At 43.5% G+C, this 20,745-nt stretch overlaps 1 protein-coding gene across 1 annotated transcript in view; it reads right to left on the reverse strand.

The window, feature by feature from the left end:
- Window positions 1-3,030: 3,030 nt before the first annotated feature.
- The window catches only part of Nr2c1 (nuclear receptor subfamily 2 group C member 1), a 50,981-nt gene continuing 33,266 nt past the window's right edge, over window positions 3,031-20,745 (reverse strand). Inside the window, exons 10-14 of the mRNA XM_013350303.2 lie at window positions 19,978-20,099; window positions 11,563-11,702; window positions 10,187-10,324; window positions 7,534-7,639; window positions 3,031-5,030 (exon numbers count right to left, since the gene is read on the reverse strand). Coding sequence (XP_013205757.1) covers window positions 4,856-5,030; window positions 7,534-7,639; window positions 10,187-10,324; window positions 11,563-11,702; window positions 19,978-20,099 — 681 coding nt within the window. The 3' untranslated portion in view covers window positions 3,031-4,855. The remainder of the gene's footprint in view (window positions 5,031-7,533; window positions 7,640-10,186; window positions 10,325-11,562; window positions 11,703-19,977; window positions 20,100-20,745) is intronic.

Here is a 20,745-nt window from a genome sequence, read left to right on the forward strand (position 1 = left end):
AAATAAATATTTAAAAAAAAAAGAAAAATGGAAAGCATTTCCCCTAAGATCATGAACAACACAGGGTGCTCACTCTCTCTGCGCTTATTCAATATGATGCTCAGTCTTAGCTAAAGAAACAAGCAAGAAAAAGAAGAAAGAGATACAAATGGAAAACAAGCAAAAAAAAAAAAAAAACCCTACTTGTAGATGATATGACCCAACACTTAAAAGATCCTAGATCCCACAAGAAATTCTTAGATCAGACAGATTCTTTCAGCAAAAGAAGGATACAAGATTAAGATACAAAAATCAGTAGGTTCTCTTTATCACAATTACAAACTTGCTGAGAAAGAAATCGGGAAAACCATCCCATTCGTGAAAAAGACCTCTAGAATGAACACGTTAAGACCTGGAGGAAAGAAAGCAAAGAAGGCACCAGATGATGAGATGATGTTACATGCTCATGGAAAGCAGAGTCAATGCTCTTAACCTTATTTTAAACTGTTGTTTATATGTATGCTGGTTCCTGGATGTATGTACATGCTACACATGTCTGCAGTGTCCTCACAGGCCAAAAGAGGGATCCAGATCTCTGGAACTGGAGCTACATGTAACTGGAGGTTTCTCTCCCATCCACCAGTTCCCAAATAAACACTCAGAGGCTTATATTAATTATATAATCGCTGGGCTGATGGCTTGGGTTTATTACTAACTAGCTCTTCCTTTTCAATTAACTATTTCTAATTTATATTTTACCACAAGGCTTGTGGCTTGTTTTTTGTTTTGTTTTGGTTTTTGGTTTTTTGAGACAGGGTTTCTCGGCTTGTCGCTTGTTACCTCACATCTTGCTTCTCCGAGGCTGCTGGCATCTCTCAGACTCTGCCTTCTTTTTCCCTGTCTTCAGTTTAGCTTTTCCACCTAGCTATATTCTGCTTGGCTATTGGTCAAATCCGCTTCTTTATTAACCAATGGTAATAGACATACCCACAGCCTACAGAGGGGCATCCACATCAGTCCCAGACTGTTGTGAGCCACCATGCGGGTGCTGGAGCTGATGCAGGTCAGCTGCATAGCAGCCAGTGCCCCTAACTCTTCAGTCATCGCTCCAGCCCTGCCTCCCTTATTTTTAAGACAAGGTCTTCCACTAAACCTGAACCTGAAATTTGAATAGGCTGGCGGGCAGTGGGTGCAGGAGATCCACTTGTCTCGGTCTCCTTCATCCCCGCCCCCTGCCCCGCCCCAGTCTCCACCCCCCCTCTGCCCCGCCCCCAGTCTCCATCACTGCCTCCTGCCCCGCCACCCGCCCTGGGGTTATAGATGCGCACCACCACACTTTGATTGTATGTTCTGGAAATCCAAACTCAAATCATGCTTGAGCAGGAAGCATGTGACCCACGGAGCCATCTCCCTGACCCTTATATTGTTATTTTTTCAAAGGCTGAATAATAAATAAATAAATTCCATCTCACGCACCTATTAACTGTTCCCTATCCACTCTTTTATCATGGTAATTTAGGTTGGGTTGCTTTCATCTCTCGACTATTGTGAACAATGTCTCAATGAACTTGGGTGTGCAAATACCGAGGTCTGATTTCCTAAGCATTTGGACACATACCCAGAGGGGGGACTTCTGGATCATACGGTAACTTTTGTTTTAAAGGAATCACTGTTTTCCACCATGTTTGCACCATGTAATTGTCCCAGTAACAGAGCACAGGGTTCCAACACCCACCCTCCAAACACACGGAGAGAAAGATGAGAATGTGCTATAAGGTGAACATTGATGTTGGGTTAAATGAGTTTTTTTTAATGTTTATTTATTTATTATGTATACAATATTCTGTCTGTGTGTATGTCTGCAGGCCAGAAGAGGGCACCAGACCTCATTCCAGATGGCTGTGAGCCACCATGTGGTTGCCGGGAATTGAACTCAGGGCCTTTGGAAGAGCAGGCAATGCTCTTAACCACTGAGCCATCTCTCCAGCCCCTTAAATGAGTTTTGTTTTTTTTTTTTTTACTGATTTGTATTTTGTTCTTAAGCCATGGTTGTTCCTTACATATTCCACACCAAGGCTTACTGTGGTGACCAGAATGCAGCAGAGTCACAGCAGAGAAGAAGAGGCAAATTGGTTTCCAGCTGACACTGTTGACTCTTACCCTCAGAAGGCAGCCATTACGCTGTGAGGAGGACAGAGGGACGATGGACATGGCCTAGCTTCTGTCTCACTGCAAGTTCCAGATAACAGCCACTAACAACTTCCCAGCACAGGAGTGACCACACAGATTTAAGTCCATGACTTCTGCATGGATCCTATTCTGACTGAATGGAGACAGGCTGTCCTTGACAGCCTCTGTCCACACGGTAGGTTCATGGGAAAAGGCACATTCCAGCTGGTGTTTGGGGGGTGGGGGAGTGCTTACTGCAAAGCAATTGATTATTGAAATACTACCAACAGTTGTGAATTCCCTTCTATATCCTTCTGTTTGCACCTTCCTTCTACCTCCCCAGCTATTACCTACACTTATTATTCCTAATTGTCTTGCTTTTTTGATCACTAGTTTTTATATGTGCATAAACATATAAAAGTATTGTAACACATATGTAACAATAAATTGGTTAAATTATATTCTGCATGCTTTACATATTTATTCCCATCAACGTAGGCTATAATCTTATCATGTGCACATGTGTGTGTGTGTGTAGGGTAGGGACATGCATGTGCCATAGTGTGTGTGTGTGTGTGTGTGTGTGTGTGTAGCCTAGAGGATTGAGACTGAACTCAAAGAGCTGGGTTTTCGTGGAAAGTACTTTGATCCACTAAACCATCTTGCTGGGCCATTATTTTTGCTCTTAAAATGCTTACATGATATTTTTTTCCCTTCTAGTGCTGAAGATCAAACTCTGGGCCTGGTAAATACTAAACTAGGCACAAGTTCTCCCACTGTGATACTTTCCCTGCCCTATGACATGGAGGACATCCAAACACTGAATAAGTAGGCTACTGAAATAAAATACATTGACAGGATACAGAAATTAGTAATGCAAGTCACATTTTAATATAGTTTCAAAACCACTCCCCAATATAACTACAAATTTAATCAGGAAAAATATAAGAAATACCATAACCATCAGTACAGTGCCTTATAGCATTTTTTCCTGAATTCTTTGCTTACTGTCTGAGACAACAAAGGTACCAGGTATCCAACATTTTGACACTGTGATATGACACTGTCACCTACAGATGTGTTAAGCTGCAGGTTAGACATGCCCTACGGAAATGTTCTATTTGAGCATTTTATGCTTTTTGTAGTTTCCCCCAGCAGCTTATTATAAATAAAGCTGCTGACAAAATTGCACAGGGAATAAAGCCCTCATGGTCAGCTGATAAAATTTGCAAGTCTTTTAAACCTTTGTTTCTATAATTATTGGTAAAATCCACCTCCCCATAGAAAAATTCAGCAAAAATCTTTATAAAAAGAATGCACTCTGGTTGCAATAAAATCTCTACATTTGTGTTTTCAAAATAAAATATCAGCATGCGAACATGTCTGTAATCCCAGCGAAAGGAAGCTGGAGGCAGGAAGATGACAACAAACTTGTGTCCAGTCTGGACTGGGAGGCAAGATCCTGTCTCAGAAAACCAAAGCAGAGAGGGATGAGGGAGGGAGAGGGAGGAGAGAGAAGAGGGGAGAGAGAATATCAACAAACAGGAGAGTCGATTTCCCAAAGGAATTCATTATGTAATCAGAATAAAGGGATACTGAGTGCGTGCAATATTGATGTGGAGGACTGAGGAGTCTAAAATGCTTGTTGTAGCAAATCATGAGACTCCAGCTGTTGTACCTGCCCTCCTCTCCCTAGCAGGGGAAAACAACATCCATCAAATATCCTTTTACCTTCATGAATTACCAGCTGCCTTAATTATTTAACTCATCTGGGAAGCATACTGGCTACAATAAGTGCATGACTTAACAAAGTGGGCGAGTCTTTTTAAATGACCTAATAAAATTGGCTAAAAGCCAGGGTGCGATGGAAAAGCTGGACCGCGCCCCCGCCCCCCACTCTGAAGAGGTCAAGTGCTTTCTGTGGGACTTTCGGAAAAGCAACCATTTTAATTCCCATTCTAAAATAAAACACACCCTGGGTTCGGTCTCGACTGTGTTTAGAACACAGGAAACCCAACATTTTAAAACCGGATTCCTGTCTTATTCTCAAAACTAATTTTCTACCAGCGAAAACACAAGTGCTCATAACTGGTAATATACAACACTAAAAACCAAATGACAGATGGCTTATGTCTCATTGCCAGCAACGAGTGTTAAATGCTAAAGGACACCTGGATATTTATAAAAGCCAAAAATATATATTCATTTCTTACTTCTCATAGTTATAAAATTATCGTTATATAACTGGGCATAAAGTATCTTTTGACCTGGTAACTAAAGGATTACATTTTGGAGGAATAAGATGGGGGGAGCTCCGGCTAGGTGTCTCATCTTTACAGTGTATCAGCTCAATGGAATTAAACAGGAAGAGAACACAGCTGGGGGGAAATGACTAGTTTATTTGTTTATAAAATAGAAGGAGAAAGCGTAGTGTAGGCGGTCAGGAGGAGACGGTCTCGGGTGTCATCTTCAAGAATAGACTCACACCATTCCTTATGCATTCCCACAGCGCAGGCAGGAAGTCGACTTTCAGATCCCTGCCTAGTCACTTACATTCTTCTGAAGGAATCCAAAGGAAAAATACTTTGAATTTTGGTTACTCTTGAAGTTACTATTCACAGGTGCCCTGGAAGCAACAGTTTGATTTGGTGTCTTGCGTCCCAAGAAGGAACAGTAAACTTAGTTCATAGCAATGTGCTGTCGGCTTTCAGAGGCTGGGACCAATTATTTGGGAGTTGTAATCTGCAGGCTCCATTTTTAAAATGTGCGGGATGACACTGTCGATTCGGACATTCCCAATGAGACCCTTGAAGAACAATTCTTCGGTGATGGTGGCGTTCATCAGTCTCAAAGCTGGAAGTCTGAGAAGTAGTCGAGACAGCCTGAGAGGAAGAGGGAAGCCAGGTGAGAGGTGGGGGACTCGGGAGAAAAGCACCCACCCAAACAATAAAGATCAAATTTTCAAAAACCCAGGACCAAAAGTTTAGATTGTCTAGGCTTAGAGTGGTATGACAGTCACCTGCATACGGCTGCAATCTCCACAGGAAAGCCTGGCTCTGAGCTGCTCCACCATGCTGTCCCCATGTGGCTGCAGGGACCACAGACTAAATCACTAAACCACGGAGCAGGTTCATTTAAGAACAGATTCCCAACAATGTTTTTAGAAGTTTTAACAACATTGTTTTAAAGAAAAATGTTTTATGTTATTAGAGCACAGGAGGGCTGATAACTTTTTTCTTTTGAAAACGCACACACAGAGGCACAGACATACACAGAGACACAGACACACAAAACAAGAGAGACACACAGACAGACACACACAGAGGCACAGACATACACAGAGACAGACACATACAACAGGAGAGACACACACAGAAAGACACACACAGAGGCACAATCACAGAGACACCGACACAGGACATATATAGACACATAGACACACACAACAGACACACGCAGAGATGTAGAAACACAGAGACACAGACACACCGACTTATAAACACACACACAACAGACACACACTGCTAGAAATGGAATAACAGGCAACCAATGCCTGTTATTATAAAGAGCTTGGATATGAAAAACAGTCACTGGATTCAAATTGTGACCAGCTGCCCCTTGTTCTATGAAGGCCACTTCCTCCTTTCCACAGAGCTGTTGTGAGGATGAACGGCGGCTTCTGTCTAATTCTATGTGTAAGAGGAAGTTTGTAAAGGTAGGACCATTGGCGTGAGTGGAAGTGTCTCTGAGGCAGATAAGCGCTGTTCATGGGCAACCATCTCTAAATACGTAGGAAGGAGACAACCCGAGGGCACATCCTTACTCTGTGCTTTGGGTATTAGGGAAGGAAGACAAGGGTCACCTGAAAACAAACCCTGAATGAGACAGGTGACACGGTTACCACCTGAGCAGCAGGAGCGCAGTCGGTACAGCACGGAGATGCTAGGTAGAGGGGCGGTGTGCTCGGAGGTGACACAAAACGAGAGAGCATGCCATTTCTTCTGCTACTACAACAGCGTGTGAGCTGGAAGGCGGGGATAATTCCTGCAATTCCTTATTTAGTATTTTTGGTCTGAGATTGACCACAAATACCTGAAACTATGCGTAAGGAAGCCTACTAGAATTCTGAAAAGTGGGTGGTCTTATCATGAGGAAAGTGAAGCACACACGTTAAACCCAGCAAGCGTGGTATCATATGCTTAGGATCCAAAAACTGGATTCTCAATCATTCTGAGCTGCTGTCCTTTCCCCTGAGATGGGTGGCTATTTCTAGAAAAATAAGAAAGGAGAGTTCCCTCCCACCCCAAGGAACACTGGCAAGAAGTAACTTGGAAAAATTAGCATAACTATGGTTTCTAAATGAATTAGCTATTAGTTTGTGTTTTAATTTATCATTTTTCTCTCTTCTTACTAACACAATTATTTCATTTGAAAAGTTGGGCTCTGGTGGTGCTGTGTCTTTGAGGCAGTACTTAACCCTCTCTATTTAAAGCAGTGTTTCTCAGCCATCCTAACGCTGTGACCCTGTAATACAGTTCCTCATGCTGTGACCCTGTGATACAGTTCCTCACGCTGTGACCCTGTGATACAGTTCCTCATGCTGTGACCCTGTGATACAGTTCCTGATGCTGTGACCCTGTAATACAGTTCCTAACGCTGTGACCCTGTAATACAGTTCCTCACGCTGTGACCCTATAATACAGTTCCTCATGCTGTGGTGACCACCCCCCCCAGCCATCAGATTATTTTCACTGTTACTTCATAGCTGTACTTTGGCTACTGTTGTGAATCATAATGTAAACACGTGCTTTCCAGTGGTCTTAGGCAACACCCCGGGAGGGCTGTTCAACCCCCAAAGGTCTCTCGAATCACTGATTTAAAATGAGAACTCATTAGCTCTTGCATGTGAGGCCTGGTAACAGCTGGTTTGTCCCCTCTGTGCCCAGGGTCAAAGGGCCTTGCCATACTTGAGCTTCTGCTAAGCCCTGGAACACCCTTCACGTTTTCTCTTTTCCTAGAGCTGGGAATTACCCCCAGGAGCTTACACACACTGAGGAAGTCCTCCAACACTAAGCTGCAGAGACAGCCACATTATGGCCTTCAAAAGCATCAGCCACTTCAAAGTGGCTGACTAAAACATTTCATTACTCTTACATGCAAAATAGTGTAGAACAGATTCACTAAAAAGCTTTTAGGCAAGGCGTGGTGTTGCATGCATATGTGTAATCCCAGCAACGTGGAGGCAGGGGCCGGGAAATTGTGGTTAAAGACTATCCTTGGCTACTTTGGGTAAATTCAAGGCCTGTGAGCTATGCGAGACCCTACCTCAAAACAAACACAAATCCTTTACACGTATGGCATTAAGTAGTTTGAGCCTAGAGGTACCTGTAGGTGTCATCTGGATATGTCCTGGTGATATAGTCCTGGAATTCCACATAAGCCTTTTCTTGAAATTTTTCAATCAGCTCCATGTTCTCCAGGCCTGGATGATCTAAGACATAAAAGAATAGAGTTACCCAAGTTCTGAATGCTCATCTAATAACTCATGGGATGTGGTGACACAGGATGGAGGAGCAGACAGTTCTAGAAACAGAAGCCCCATATACAATGCTGTGCTCCTTCCTTCTAGAAGTAATTACTGAACACACCATCAAGACCGTACTGTAGCCAGTGGTAACCATTAACATCTAATAAAAACCAGACCACTGTGTGTTACCAATATGTTTTTCTCTCCAAAGTAGTGGAATTTTTATTTATTTTTTTAATCATTTCACTTTTAACAACAGAAAATGACCAAAGGGGCTAAAATTAAAGGATTAAATTTAAAAACAACTTTAATCCACAAAATATCTGCAGGCAGTATTTCTCAAGGAGCCCAACAGATATGGCCATGTTCAGAAGTGCTTAAGAAATTATGAGTTATTAGCACTTTTATCTCTGTCAGAAAAATCATAATGCAGGAACATGAAATAATCTACAAAACATTTTGATAGCCATATTTCACAAAATAGAAGTAGTTAAAGAGCTCCATCAATTTATAGCTAAGCTTTCGATTTTACCTAAAGGAAACAAAATTGGCTAACTGGCTGTGCTGGAATGGAGACAAGTGTGGGCTCGATGTGTGGCGCAGTGGCATAGCTAGTTCCTGTCCTGTGAAGGTCCTATGCTGGGTCCCAGCACCACAAACAGAAACAATGAAATGAGCAAACGCGGAGGTACATCTTATCAGCCCCTAGGAAGCACTCAGCCTGCACTCGGCACTGAGCCCCAGGCCCGACCTCATGGGAAGCACTAAACAGTGCAAACGTTTTAACACCTGATTCACATCGCTGAAGGGGAGAAGCAGGTCCCCCGGACAGTTTTATTAGGACATGCAGGAGCAGGAGACCCATCGAAGAGAAAGCACAGACCCTCAAAAGACCGCTGATTCCTCCTACTCTGATTCCTCCTACTCGCAAACTAGCAACCTGGAGGCCACTCTACTGTCTGTAAACCAGACACCGCAGGAAAGCAAGAGGCCCATCTTCCTACATGTCTGCAGCTTTCATAGGTCCCGAGAGTGCAGCAGACCCCAGACACTGCAATCATTGTCTTGCACTCTGGCTTTAATAATGCTCAACAAGATAAATCTAAGAATTCAAATGATGCAGGCCCATGTGTCCTACTGATTTTCCAGGCAAATGTCTTAATATCCTTAAAATCAGATTTAGAGCACAAAAATTAAATGATTTTAGTATATTCAGGGTTTTATAGTATTGCCACAATCCAATTATGGGACGTTTTTATGATTCCAAAGTAACCCTCCACTAGGAGCAATCACTCCCCATCTCCCCACTCCCCGACTCTACAAACAACTAATTTACGTTCTTCTCCATGTCTGCCTGGATGGGATTATTTCACATAAAGGGAGTCAAACAACTATGCGTGCCTGTAGGAATGGCGTCTTTCACTTTGGCGTGTTTCCAGGGCGCATCCCGTCATAGCATATGCCAAACTCTTCATGCTGACGGCAGCTCATGTGTGCACATATGATATAGACATACGCTCATCTGTCTTTACATTCTTATTACATGTGTGTGTGTGCACAGTGCGTCTCTGTGGAGAGGAAGTTATCCTAATCATCTTGCTTCTACCTACCGAGTACTTAGATTAAGGGCGTATCCCATCAGGGCCAGCTTCACTCAGTTTTAGATGGACAATTACACAGTGTCCGTTTTTGCCTACTGTGACTAGTATCAACATGAACATGCATGTTGATATACACTTCTGTATTTGGGGGTCGATCGGAATCGAATAAACTCCTAACTTTGTGTGTGTGCGTGTGCACGCGTGCAGCCTATGTACTTGTTATTACAGGTGTGTTCATGTGGGGGGCGGGCAGAGGGAGCCATCAGGTATCCTTGCTCTCTGCCTCTATGTTTGGAGACACGGTCTCTTACTGAGCTTATCGACTGGCCAGGCTGGATGGCCGATGAGCATGAGGTATCTGCCTATTGCACTCCTAGTAGTGCTAGTGCTAGGATTACAGGTACAAGCCAGTCTGGCTTTTTATATCGGTTCTGAGGATTCGAACTCGGGTCTTTGTGTTTGCACGACAGGTACTTTATTCTATCCACCGAACAATTTTCCCAACCTCCTCATGTTTAATGTTCTGAGGAAGCGCTGAACTCCTGTCCCAGGCAACTGCGCCATTTTACCCTCCTATCCGCAGTGGGTGAGGGCTCCGATTTCTGCACATCATCAAATACTTCAATGAGACACAAATGTCCTGGGCACGGCGGCGTAGATCTGCAATCCAGTACTTGGGTGTCTGAGACAGAAGGACCGCCAAGAGTTCCAGTCAAGCCTGGGCTACACAGGGAGCATCAGCCTCAACAGGACGACAAGCCCAAGACCCTATCTGAAAAGTACAAAAATGACTACAAAAAATGATAAACCAAACACAGAAGACGTGTTTCTATATGGCCTGCGGGTAGGCGTGCGCGTAGCCATCGGTGCGAGTGCGGCCATGCTGTAGACACAGAAGAGGCATCTGTACCTGGACTGAAGAGTACTATGGCCTTCAGGTAGGCGTACTCGTAGCCATCGATGCAGAGTTTCACCATGCTGTTACAGAATTCCTGCAACTTGAAGATGTGCTCCATCAACGACTTCCTCCGTTCCGGTGACATTTTGTCTTTAAAACACAAACACACACTTCTAATTGTCATGGAAAATGGTTGGCTGTTTTCATGCATTTCCAGTCTCCCTTCCCTCCAGGATTGAATAATCAATTTCTAAACGCTTAGAATTCGGAACCTCCACACAGAGCGCAAGGTAACAAAATCGCCTTCTGGTATTGCTTATTCAAGAAAAAATGGAGTAAAGCCTGCAACTCAGAGTTTCCCCTGCAGATACTCCTTCAGATGTAGAGCATCCATCTGAAAAAATGTCCAAGTCCAAGGGGCAGGGGTGGAACTCGCCTGGCAGGGTGCTTATCTAGCGTTTGGGAAGCCTTAGATCTGAGGGCCTGGAGTGGTGGCAAGTACTTAGGAGTCCCAACACTTCCGAGGCAGAGGCGGGTGGTCAGGAGTTCAAGGCCACCCTTTCAGACTTAGATTTTTGAGAGCACACCTCAAAAGAAACCAAGAACAACAACAACAAAACCAAAGTACAAAAGACTCAAATGTTTATAACAAGGTTTTATTTAAGCTTTTATCATTTGGAAAAATAATGGGGAAAACCATTTTCAGTTTTAAAAAATCAGAAACTTTAGTATAATAAAAACAAAAATTGAGCAAAACACATTGCTAAGAGCAAAGAAAAGTTGAGAAAAATAAGGTTTTCCACCATTTTAACATATCTAAAAGGGATAAGTGAAGAAGGCATCTGAGTGTTTATGGGACTTCGTCTTAGGTATTATATTTTAGAGACAAAAACCTGACTACTAAGCCTTTCAGACTTAAATACACAAGTCTTCATGCTTTTTTCTCTCTCTCTTTTTAAATATGTGTGTGTGTATATATGTGCATGTGTATATACGTGATCATGTGAGTCTACACACACACACACACACACACACACACACACACACACACGTGCGCGCACGTGTGCACACTTTTCCAAGATAGAGTTCCTCTGTGTAGCTTTGGAGCCTGTCCTGGAACTCACTCTGTAGACCAGGCTAGCCTCAAACTCATAGAGATCTGCCTGCCTCTGCCTCCCAAGAGTTAGGATTAAAGGCGGAAGCCACTACCACCCAGTTTAAATATATTTTGAATGATGAATGAATTTGTCAAAATATTAAGATTACCCGGAGTAAAAAGGTAAAATATCTATACAGCCATCAGGCTATTTAACTTTGGCCCTAACCTTTTGTAGAGCAGATGACTCCCCCGCTAACCTTGAGAGCAGAATCAGTAAGTTGGTTTTTACCTTGCTGAAGGCTGCTGTGAAGACAATTGACAAACGTTGCTAATATAGTTGCTACATTCATCACTTGCCAGCACTGTGCAAGACCGAGAGTGAAGAGTTCATTCCAATATGCTTTTACCAAAGATATACTGTTTTCTTGCCTGGTAGGAAGAGAAACAAAGGCATACATCAGATATAAACTTCCCAATGGATCGATGCACTAAAACCACCAATTTACAACTACTCCAAAAGACCCACAGGCACACACCCGAGAATTCTGTGCTCTGTACAGTTGGCAGAAGTCCACAAAGAGGGCCCTAAATCTAAATCTCAGCTAGCTCACTATCGCTCAGCCAGTTTATAAGACCAGCTACAGCAAGATTTAAAACGGTTAGTAGAGAGTATTCTCAACTTTCCAATACAAAAATGCTATGTACCTGAGGTAACAGACGTGTCAATCACCCTGAGGTCACCGTTACACACTGTGTGCGTGTAGAAATGGCCCAGTGCTCTCCTTAGACACACACAATTTCTAAGAATCAACTGCCAGTAATTCATTGCAAACATTTTAAATAAGCAGGCCATGATATGCCAAGCACGGTGGAATGAGAGCTGACATAGTGGATTAAGTCTGCCTATGAAAGAGAAGGGCTGTGCAAATATGAAACTTTAGATATTTTATATAAGTGTTAGATAAACATATGCATCTGACTATATACACAGTTAATTTCAAACAATTAAAATCCCACAAGTATGAAGATGACATATAAGAAAACAGGAGGGTCAGGGGAGAGGACTCTGAGGCAATGCCATTCAATAATTGGAAGAAAAAGTTTTAAAAAATTTAGATGCACGTGTATGTGACTACCTGTATATGCCCTGTGTGTGTGTGCATGCACGCACACACGTTCATGTACCTGTCCTCAGAGGCCAGAAAAGAGCATGAGATCCTCTGCAGCTGGTGTCACAAGCTGACTGGAGCCTGCTGTGGATGTTAGGATTCAAACTCAACTCCTCTGCAGGAGCAGGAAGTACTCGTAGACACTTAGACATACCTCCAGCTCCAGGAGATATTTTTTAAAGACAAAAATGTTGGGATAAGCTTGCAATCTCAGCAGTCAAGAAGTGGAGGCAGGAGGCTCAGGGGTTCAAGGCCATTAGTGGTTGGAGGCAAGCCTCCTGTAGTGGCATTTCATTTGTATTTTAATAAATAAAGCTTGCCTGAGGATTAGACAAGTAAAACAATCACAATGATAATACACAGCTTTAATCCCAGTAGCCACACTAGTTTGCCATAGAAACCAGAGAGTAGTATGCACACCTTTAATCCCAGCACTAGAGAGGAATATAAAAAGGGAGGAGACAGCTCTCAGACTCAGTCTCATTCTGAGATTCCTGGAGGCAGGATCGCCATTTCAGCTAGTGGCTGACCGTTTTGCTTCTCAGATATTCAGATTGAACTCCAATTGCTCTGAGTTTTTTATTAATTGTGCTTCAGACCCCAGAGCCATGAGACACATCTCCAGGCTCAGGAGTTGCAGTTATGTATTTGTTTGAGGCAGAGTTTCACTGTGACGCCATGGATGGTTTGGAATCAGCCTCCCTCGTGCTAGCATTACAGGCATGCACCATGATATCTGGGGCACAGCTCGTTTCTTTGGATAAATGATCTCTTATAACCTCATCTCTTGTTCCTTTGGGTGTTGTTTACTTAACTTTGCACCTAGGTTTATGTGTGTTTCCTAGTTTCCACACTACCCAAAGGTAACCGTTCCCTCGGGCATTTCTGTATCACAGTAAGCATGGGCTTCAAAGTACATGATGTATACAAAAAAATCTGGGCTTTTTGTTCGTTTGTTTGTTTTCTAACCTTTGAGGATATAGAACAGACAGAAGTCAGCTGGACTCTAGGCTTAATAGAGGCTGGGCTGTGGCAGCGCACACCTTTAATGCCAGCACTGGGGAGACAGAGGCAGGTTTGAGGCCAGTCTGATCTACAGAGTGAGTTCCAAGATAGCCAGGGCTACCCAGAGAATCCCTGTCTTGAAAAATAAAATGAAACAAAAAGAGTCAGTTTGAGAAGTTGGGACATTTTACAAAAAAAAAAAAAAATCTTCAAGCAACACCTATATATTATAAGATAATTAAATTGTAGGATTTCTTTCTTTTCTGCAAAGAGATTCAAGTCAGTAAGGATATGCAGCAGCTACAAGTCACAACATAATACAGAATTGCTCAGCCATCTTTTCACAGGTGATTTATCAGACCCCAGGGCCTTGGTAAAGGTGAAATCAAGATTCCATGAAATTTTGGTGTTATTGCTTTGTGAATAAAGTGGCTGTCTTTTGCTGTAGATTTTCAACGTAGCTGACTCCCTTTCTGTTACATATTTGGGGATTAATTCCCACAGTTCAGAACTGTTTCCTATGCCTTTGAGCTACGTGTGCAACAGTTTCCCACTGCCAGGCCTCTGTTCCTCTCTCCTAGGTAAACACCGAGATCTGCCTTCCTGCAGTTATCTTTATCAGCAGGCATCTGGTCAGTGCTTAAGAGTCAGGAAAGAGCATCCCATTTAGGATATTCACAGATCTCCAAGGACACAGAATCCCTACCTGCCCAAGCTGCTGCTCTGGTTTTACCTCACTTGAAAGATTCTTAACTCCTTCCGCTCACCTTCACCTCAGTTTACTGATGATTTTGGTTCAGGAAATTTACAGCTTGAGTTTTTCTCTCGAGTCCTATTAATAATTTTACTAAAAATAGCCCTTTTAGCTCTTCTATTAATCACCTAACAGTATAGTGTAGCGCACTAACCTTCCCCTCTAGAATTTCCTGATGATTTAATTCCTTTCTTTTTTTCTTTCTTTTTTCAAGACAGGATTTCTTTATGTTATAGCCCTAGCTTTCCTGGAACTCGCTCTTGTACACCAGGCTTGTCCCAAACTCACAGAGATCCACCTGCCTCTGCTTCCCGAGTGCTGAGATTAAATATGTGTGCCATCACTGCCTGGCTTTAAAGTGTAGTCCAGGCTGGCCTCAATTCCAGATCCTCCTGTCTCTGGCTCCGTCAGCAAATCCTATTGGCCCATGCCATCAGTACTGGCTTAATTCCTTTCTTAACCAACTTTCTTCACTAAGTTCTAGGTTAGCTTGGGCCATGTAGAGAAATTGTGTCTCACAATAAGGGGGTGGGATGAGGGGAGACAGGAGGGACTGGAAGGAAGGGAGGGAGAGAGGGAGGGAGGGAGGGAGGGAGGGAGGGAGGAAGAAAGGAAGGAAGTTCACCAGATGTGCACTAGCTATTCCCACCTTTGTACTGACAGCCACGGTTCGTTCTGTCTCTCTCTCTCTCTCTCTCTCTCTCTCTCTCTCTCTCTCTCTCTCTCTCTCTCTGTGTGTGTGTGTGTGTGTGTGTGTGTATGTATGAAAATTATTATTTGACTTCTTAAGGGCAAAAGAATTCCAGCCCTGGAACCTGCTAGGCCTGAGGAATTGCTGGTTGTAAGGATATATATTACTGGAAATGTTTGTAACGGAATGAAGAGAGAAAAAAGAAGAATGCCACAGGGTGTCAGTGAGATGGCCCACAGGTAAACGTGCTTGTCATCAAGCCCAACCACCTGGCTACCCCCAGGACTCACGTGGTGGAAGGAGAGAACTCACTACTGCAAGCTGTCCGTGACATTCACATGTGTGCTGTGCCATGTGCATCCCATCCCCCAAACACAAAATAAAACATGCAACTTGGTGCACATCAGTGCACTCAGGTCACAAGAACACATAAGAGACACAAAGGCTAACATTGCCATCTAAGAGTTTACAAAGTAGCTGGACATGGCAGTGCATGTCTATACACAGGGCACGGGGGAGACTGAGGCAAGGGGATTGTGTAAGAGGTCAGTTTGACCTGCATAATGGGTTCTCAGCTAGTCTGCAATACAGTCTGAGGTGCTGCCTCAAAAGCAACAAACAAACAAAAAAGCAAAACCAAGAGTTTACAGAGAAGTTTTCCCTCATGATTTTATTTCAGTATTTGGGAAGGACAACCTACCATCAAAAGAAACTGGCTATGGAATAAACTTGAAAGTGAAGTTCAAATGCAAAGAAAGGCAGTATGTATAAACCTTCACACAGAAGATAATGAAGAGAAAGCCATCTCAGGTAAAAATCAAGGAAAATAAGAAGCCATTCTGCTCGGTTGTCAGCAACAGTGAGACCCCCAGTCAACAGTGAGGAGAGAAGCCCATTTGTCCACTGCTGCCGCAAGTGGGACTCGTCAGTGCCTTCGGGGAACAGTTCCTAACGACATCAGAGCAAACGTGCATGCCTCATAGACCTAGCAACCTATTTTATGGAAATCGTAATGCATCTTGACAAACTGCTTGGTAGCACTGGATGGAATGGTTTTATGTTGCACTGGCAACAGCTTTTATGTCTGCCCATAGAGATGAGTATGTAAGCTGTAATACTTCCACAAATGAGGCAGTCATTAGGAAAAAGGGGAATCTATACACACGGCACGGAAAGTTTGACAGTGTGATGTGACACTCGAGAGAAGGAACAGGCTGTGCCACTAGGTGAAAGTGTTTGGAAGGTTTAATAGCCACAGCACGGAAAGAGCTGGCAGGACACCGAACTCCTAACAACAGGATTAGTTACTTCTGGAGAGGTTTTATTTTATGGTTCTATACTTAGGGTTACTTTAGGAGTGAAGAAAACTTACAAGCAAACCAGTCTTCATCTTAACCTCTGACTATGAAGTTTTAAAAGGAAAACAGCTAACCAAAGTACGTAAACAGTGTGGTGGGTTGAATAGGCTCATCTGTGTGAATACTTGGTCCCAATTAGTAGAACTGGTTGGGAAGGATTGGGATGTGTGGCCTTGTTAAGAGGACATGTGTCACAGGGGGGTGGGCTTTGAAATTTCAAAAGACCCAAGCCATTCCCATCCTCTCTAACTCCTGGTTGAGGTTCAGGATGTAAGTTCTCTGATACAGCTCCAGCACCACACCTGCCTGTCAGGGGACATGCTTCCTGCCACGATGTTCATGGACTCTCTAACCCTCTAAGCCATAACATTCCCAAAATTTTGTCTTTTATTTGTTGACTTGGTCCCAGAAACAGGAAAGTCACTAGGACAAATGGCAAACACATGAAAGCAAACTTAACTGGAAAGAATATCGGCGTTGGTCTGTCTGCGCTACCCTTTGTATTGAAAACTCCGTGGCCATATTGGGAAGGCTCAGACAACAGCTTAAATTCAGTGCAGAGGATGAGAACGGAAGAGGAGGAGGCCAAGAAGGGCAACTGAGAGTAAACTGCTCCGTTAGTTACTGCCAGAAAAGAGGTTACAGGGTCACCTGTAGAAACCAACTACAGAAGGACATCCAAGTTTACTCAAAACAAAATTCCAGCTACGGATGGATGGATACGTGACTGTAATCCCAGCATTTGGACGCAAAAAGAGCAAGAGTTCAAGGCCAACCTGAGCTACATGGTGAGTTTGAGGCTATCCTGAAATCACAGCAAGACTCTGAAGCATGGATATGCTTACTATCAGAATACTTCTGTTAGGAAATAAATGACTATTACAGTAGCCTTGTAGTACCTATTTTCAAAATGTCTTCCTTCTGCAAAGCAAAAGAAATGGATAGAAAATGCATTTAGATGATCCATCCAGATCCCAGAAAGCCCTACAAGTATCCTCAACAACAAAAGCATTACATTGGCCAAGTTACCTATGCCTGAGGACAACCCAACCATTTGACATCCACATACATACATACACCCAACGTGTTACCTGTCACCCCAGGTTACCCAACTTCTTAACCTGCTGGAACTGTGAATCATTTGCCTAAACCATACAGAATGAATTTCCCAAGAATTAAACTACAAATCTTAAACAGAAAATCAACATTTCTATTAAATATAGAAGCTTTTCAAAATACAAATGATACTAACCAAATCCCCACCCACCAAGCCATCGAGTAAACAACGTGCCTGCTGCTGTTGTGTCTGTCCTGCTGCAAATTCAGAGCTCTGTGGAGTATCCAGCCAGAAAAACCCAGCACACACACTCCCAAGTCAGGCTTAGTCCGCCTTTTATCTCCACATAACAGAGCTTCCCATTAGCATCCAGCTCTTATCTGATTAAGTCAACTCATAAAAAGGATTTAAAGATTATCTAGGCAGAGACAAGAAGTAAGAGTTTGTGTAGCAGCTAATGGCCGGGATTGTTAGCTCGGCAGCTATTCTAATTAAGTCCTGTGGCTGCTGCACAGGAACTGATTTCCAACACAGATCACAGAGACAAGTGCCGCCACTGTCACATTAATTATTCTGTAAGCAGAAACCTCAGGCTCCGCTTGGCGTGTGCAGCATCTCCGCTGTTTCCACGGATGAGCGCATTCAACAGAAGTGCTCACAAACAATGGCAGCGCGACTAAGGGAAAGAGCTCGGCTTATATCTCTGGTTCTCTTCTTTCATTAAAATAATGAATAGTTTATTCTGGGAAGGTGGGTGGGGTGGGAATCGAGATTGCTTTTCCGGACTAAGTTTGGCCGATGGGACTCGATGCCTAACAAATCATAAAACATCAGCATGCTAATGTTTTCATACCATATTTTAATGCTCTTTCTTTTTAAAAGATTTAATTATTATGTATACTGTGTTCTGCCTGCATGTATGCCTGCATGTCAGAAAAGGGCACCAGATCTCATTATATAGATGGTTGTGAGTCACCATGTGGTTGCTGGGAATTGAACTCCAGACCTCCGAAGAGCAGCTGGTGCTCTTAACCTCTGAGCCATCTCTCCAGCTCCTTAAAGTTTCTTCTTAGAAAAATTTTTGGAAAATTACTAAAAGCTGACTATTATCCTGAGATAAAGAGAAGGCTCATTCCGAGGTTACAGACGCTAATATAACCTCTACTCTGTATCTCACAGCTCCCTGAGTAGCGCATAACCAAATCATGGCATCAACCGTGTCCTGTGGGTGCAGGGCTCACGTGTCTTTTAGTTATAGTCAAAGCACTCTGTAATGACAGGAAGGGGTCGTTACCTCCATCTGTCAAATGGGAAACAAACGAATCCGACTGAGCAGGGAGGCCCCGAGAGTAAACCAAAGCCAGCTGAGTAAAGGCTTGGCTCTCTCCCTGTCACGGGCCAGGTATTCAAAGGAAGGTCAGCAAACTTCTGCACGGCTCTGATATTTTGGAGTAGGTCACTTCCCATTTCATCTGAATTGCACGCATTTCTAAAATAGTCTTCTGAGGTTGGGAGAGGGAACTAGATGATTGGGAAACAATCACCTCTCATTTTAAACATGTAGGCAAATACAGCTCCCTAGGGACATGCCTGGATGAATACTGGAACAACATTGCAGGGGACAACCATCCAATGATGGAGGAGGGCCACCTGTCTATGTGTTACTTTCATTGGTTAATAAAGAAACTGCCTTGGCTTTTTGATAGGCCAGCCCTTAGGTGGGTGGAGTGGACAGATGAGAATGCTGGGAGGAAGAGGGAAGTGAGGCAGACGCCATGGAGCCAGCCACCAGGTCAGACATGCTGAATCTTTCCCGGTGAGCCACCACCTCGTGGTGCTACACATATTAATAGAAATGGGTTAAGCAAGATGTGAGAATTGGCCAGTAAGAGGCTGAAACTAACGGGCCAAGCAGTGTTTAAAGGAATACAATTTGTGTGTTGTTATTTCGGGTGTAAAGCTAGCCGTGCGGGGAGCTGGGCGGGAACGCAGCCTGCCGGTGGCTCCTATATCTACAATCCAACAGGAGCATCCAGCCTTTTGACACTGCACATGACAGTGCCATCTCCAAAGTCCACTTAAAGGTCACATCATCAAAGAACAATAAATAAATAACATACACTACAAAAATCTACAGTATTTTATGATTTCATAGCTACCGTTGGCGTATGGAGCTCATAGCACATTCCTATCTTTAAAAAAAAATGCGTGCATGCATATTTTGCCTGCATGTCTGTCTGTGTACCATGTGCATGCCTGGTGCCAGCAGGAAAATCAGAAAGAGGGTATTAGGTCTACTGGAACTGGAGTTAAAAAGGCTGTGAGCCACCAGGTGAGTGCTGGGAACAGAACCTGGGTCTTCTGCAAGAGCAGACAGTGTTCTCAGCCACTGGGCCTATCACTGTGTTTACCAAAGATGGCTATTGCTGGTCACGATTTGTCCTCTCCTCTTACCCAGATTATTAACGTGCACAAACTATACAACATGGCTACTCTTCCACACAAAAAGCAATGGAGAAAAAAGTAGTTAGCTATCATGGATTATCACATAAATAGAACGGCAGACCTTCTTTTCTACTGTAGTACAAATCCTCCCCAAATAAACTTCTTGTTTAAACAAACGTGTGCCACAAAAATCACATTTATATTCAAGGACTTCAAAACACTCACCCTAGTGCCTGGAAAGAAGGAATGGAAAGTGCCCAGTGCATCGATAAGAACAGCAGTCTGGAGGCCGACTCCCCAATGTAGTGCACATTCAGGTACTCGGGCATAGGAGAAGGCATGGTGAGCTAGCGTGAACAGGGATGTAGGTGAGTCATCTTATGACTTCAAGTTCCAAATCATCAGTTCTTTGAAAAACTTGAATATAAATATAACACATCACAGAGGAATCCAACATCTCCACCTAAAAATCTCTAATACTGAGAGTCTAATACTCGAATCACTGGGGATGACAACAGTGCCGGGAAGAAGGAGCAGATGGTAATGTCTGTCGAAGTAATGGAAAGACAGACAGACTCTCCCTGAATGCCTGTCAACCATGGAACGATTTGGTTTACTTTATGAAGTTACTCTCTTGGTACATCAGTGTGTTCTCCTCCCCCACTCCTTTCTCTACCAAGGCCACACAGTCAGTTCAGTGTCAGAAGCAGCCCTGTATACTGAAGGGTCCTTCGTTTAGGCTGTAGTTTCTCTGGCAAAGAGGGCAGATAGCGAGCGTGAAGCAGGCCTGCTGGTGCCCACTGAGGAGAGCACACTCCCACACCGGGCACTGCTATGATCTCGATGAAGCAAACAAAACATGGGGACCGGGGCTCAACACTGAGAGTCCTTTCAGTCTTCAAAAGGCAGAGGTCTGTGCAGTATCACCCTATCCTAAAGTGTCCTTAAGAAAGGCAGGTCTGTGCAGTATCACCCTATCCTAAAGTGTCCTTA

The sequence above is a fragment of the Microtus ochrogaster genome, chromosome 24 (assembly GCF_000317375.1).
Source record: "Microtus ochrogaster isolate Prairie Vole_2 chromosome 24, MicOch1.0, whole genome shotgun sequence".
Classification (NCBI taxonomy): domain Eukaryota; kingdom Metazoa; phylum Chordata; class Mammalia; order Rodentia; family Cricetidae; genus Microtus; species Microtus ochrogaster.